At 56.4% G+C, this 3,673-nt stretch overlaps 1 protein-coding gene across 1 annotated transcript; it reads right to left on the bottom strand.

Annotated features, from left to right (window-relative positions):
- Positions 1–99: 99 nt before the first annotated feature.
- LOC103806504 (basigin-like) lies at positions 100–447 on the bottom strand (the record flags this gene model as incomplete). The annotated part of the gene is made up of 1 exon (XM_009079208.1): positions 100–447. A coding segment is annotated over one exon (348 nt), but the record flags the coding sequence as incomplete, so codon positions are not given.
- Positions 448–3,673: the final 3,226 nt, after the last annotated feature.

Below are 3,673 nucleotides of genomic sequence, written 5' to 3'. Positions count from 1 at the left end.
TTTTGGGAGCCACAGGACACGGGTGCAGGGGTGAGCATGGCAGGAGACTCTAGACACCAGTGTCCGAGCAAGTGCCAAGGCCTCGGTGCGGCCACTCACGTTCGATGACAAAAACGTTCGCCTGGGAACGGATCCACTTGACTTTGGGGCTCTTCGACAAGTGGTTGCGGTCGGGGTCGTTGCTAGCCCGGCACTCATACATGCCCGAGTCGTCGCCCGTGAGGTTTGCGATGGAGATGGTACTGGTTGAGTGCAGGTTGTAGGTGGCGTTGATTTTGACACGGTCCTGCCGTGCGCCATCCCAGAGCTGAGCATAGGTCTCATTGGGCTCGTTCCCCTCAAACCACCACTGGATCTCGGGGATGGGATTGCCAATCGCCTCGCAGTACAGCTCCACGCTGTCCTGAGTCAGTCTCTTTTGAGACAGCGGTGACTTTATAAAACCAGCTATGAGTTGAAGAGGTATTAGTGCAAAGTGTTAGTGCAAAGCAAGAATTCACCCTCGACAAGCAAAAATAACCCTCAGTGGTTGAGAAGAGGCCACACACCACCTCCAGGTCAGGGTGCTCTCCCCTCCCTCCCCTCCACGCTCTCAACTCTGCCAGGCTCAGGGCTGTTCGCCCTAACGTTGTCTCTCCTGCAGCTCTGCTGCAAAACCAGCACAGCCAAACCAGCCCTGGGTGTTTGCCACTATCCAGACCGGACACCCACAGCATGGCCCACCTGCCACGAGGGACACCACAGCCCCAGGGCAGGCCAAGGGCTGCAGAGCTCCTCGACACCCACCCAGCCCCAGCAGTTTGGGGTGAAAACACCACGTTTCTGCCTCTGCAGTGCCTGTGCTCTGGTGCTGGAAGGCTGGGATGGCAAGGCAGGACCCCCATGTGTGCACCCAGAGCACAGACTGAGCCCTCCCAGTCAGTCTGCCCAAGACAAATGCAGTGGGCAAAGTGTCTCATTCTGCCCCTCAGCCCAGAAGGAGTGTGTCTGTTCCCCCTCACTGCACAGCCTGAGGCTGGCTGGCCCTAACTGGGGTCTGGCCAGCCCTAACTGGAGTCTGGCTGGTCCTAACTGGGAGCTGGCCGTGGCCCAGGCCCCCCCTGCATAGTGCTGAGCTCCACGTACCGTCCCATGCGCTCTGCCTGCTCACGCGCTTCCTTCTCCCCTCTGCTCCCCCAGGGAGCCAGCAGAACTTCCCAGCACAACACTGAGCTAACAACTTTAAGGGAAGAGGGAGGTCTTGCAGCCTGCAAGACTTCACGAACCAAGAGGGGAAACACAAACTCGTCATATGAACAGTGAAATCAGACTTTTTGTCTTGGGCAAGAGCAGCTTGCAGAGCTGAGCTGGCAGTAAGCAACTCAGGGGCACAGGCAGCAGCTGCAGGCTGGAATTTGGGTATTTTTCCCTCTGCCCTTGCAGCCAGAGGGTTCGGCACTGGAATCATCCAGTCCAAAGGTCGGTTTGAGTGCCACAGGCTGCGGGAATTGGAGCTGCCAAACACCTCCAGGGCAGCACCCACAGCCCCAGGAGCCTTCTGGGGCAGGAAGGGAGGGAGGCTCAGCAGCTCTGCTTCGGGAAAAGCTATCAGGCACAGGTCATACGTGACTCCCTCAGCCAGGCCTCAGAAAAAGGAGTTAAGCTTGTGACACGTCCTTCCTGCACACCAAGAGCCTCACAGGAGACTGATTCACTCAGTTAAAGGCACTGCATGACCACACACAACCCTCTGTCAATGCTCTGTGGTGCAGGGGCACAGAGGAGGTGGGTTTGGGAGAGGTTTTTTGTGTTTTGAATGCCTGAAGATGCTTTAACAAGAAATCCCCGAACTGTTTTGTTGCAAAAGTACAAACAAATCAGTGTCACAAATGCAAGTTTGCCCAAACTCAAGAAAAACACAAGTCACTCAGTAGGCTAAGCTCGAGTCCTAATGAAACCAATCCCACGTGTCTCAAAGGAAAAATTAGCTTTACATACTGAAGCTTTAAGCCTGAAAGAAAAGGACTCACATTTGTGACCAAAATGCTCTCAGAAGGCTGACACAGACTGTAACCAAGTGGGAGTCCCCAGAGACGTGCAGGACGTGGTATCACTGTGAGCAGCTCTCACACCCCACGTTCCACTCACTCTGTGCCACAGGGGATTTTCACACCACAGGCTTGTGATCACACACTTCCAACTCTGACAAGTCCTGCACTTGTACGAGCCTGTCCACTCTAACTGCAGCCAGAATTACAGCCGGAGCTGGGAAAGATCAAGGGTTTTACAGCTACAAGGTGATTACTGTGTGCTGACAAAATAAGCTGTGCAAGGTTATTTGCTCCGAGTTAGAGGGTACCTCATGCAATTCAGACAGGTTAAAAGGCTCTAGCAAGCAGCAGCAACAACAAGTACCATCTGCATTCCCATGGGATTAGTGTTCCTCCTGCTCCCACCAGAAAGCTGAGCAGGAGAGCCCAATCCTGGGCTCTATGGGCTGGGGAAGGCATCTGCTGAGCCCAGGGACCAGCAGCACGACCAGCACCAACCCACTGGAACCAGTCAGGGCTGCTGCCAGGCTCCCCAAAGGGTAAAGGGCTGCAAATGGGAAACAGCTCACAGAGCCCAGACACTCCCCGTGGAGCTAAGCTGGACACCGCTCCAGGCAGTGTGGTATCTGATCCAGCAGGACAGCAGGGAGCAGATAACGTTCCCCCGAGTCACCTTCAAACTAAAAACAGCCTCTCCCTGCTGCGAGGGAGGAGCCCCCGGGCTGTAAACAGTGCCTGGACGTGCTCAGGGCGGCTGAGCCTGGTCAGAGCCCTCTGCCCCGCGGGGTATGTGCTCCTGCCCAGCCTGACCTTTGTTTCTCGGCCTCGGAAGGGAATACTCGAGGCTCTGGCACTTTTTTTGCCATTTCCACTAACAGCTATAAAATCTGCCCTTAAGCCTCACACAGACAGGTCAAAGTCGGGGTCCCTCCCAAGGGCACAGAGTCCAGGCACACACCAACCTCTGCTCCAACCCACTGGTCCACGAGGTGAGCTGCCAGCCAGTCTGCTCCACCGAGCATGAACACTGCTGAGAGCTCAAGTCCTCTTTTTCCAGCCCTGCTCTGCTACCTCGAGGCACCAGCACTACTACACACCAAGCCCAGAGCTGTGGGGCTGGGGAGGACACAGGTGTTACACAACCCCGGGGGCAGGTTCCTTCTGACCACGGATAGAAACTGCTCCTCCACATCCCACTGGTGCCAGGCCCTAGGCAGGAGGGTGCTGGCCACGAGCCCTCAGCCCTGCAGGAAGCAGGACACAGCCAACCTGGGAAGACCCAGGTGAGTTTATGAGACTGCGTGAGGTTTAGAAGGTTCTCCCCTGCCCTCCTGTTCTGCAGAGTTAAAATGCAATTCTGCGGAAAGGGAACACCGGAGCAGAGACTTCTATCGTGCCCCTGGATCCTCCAGAATCCTCCCACTCCTTCACCTCCAGTTCTTGGATTTGGCTCTACTATGCTGGAATGACAGCACAAACGGGCTACAAACTGCCTAGTGCCCAAAGGAGGCAGAAACAGGAGCCACCACCGGCGATCAGACAGCCCTTTCCACCGTCACCTCCCGCCCGAGCTCCGCCAGCGCAGCCCAGACGCTGAGCACGTGCCGCACGGAGCCACAGCGCGGGGCGAGCGGGAGGTGCTG

The sequence above is a fragment of the Acanthisitta chloris genome, unplaced genomic scaffold, assembly GCF_000695815.1.
Source record: "Acanthisitta chloris isolate BGI_N310 unplaced genomic scaffold, ASM69581v1 Scaffold45130, whole genome shotgun sequence".
In the NCBI taxonomy this organism is placed as follows: Eukaryota; Metazoa; Chordata; class Aves; order Passeriformes; family Acanthisittidae; genus Acanthisitta; species Acanthisitta chloris.
Note: the sequence above shows the minus strand (reverse complement) of the source record. Positions and strands in the feature narration are given on the sequence as shown.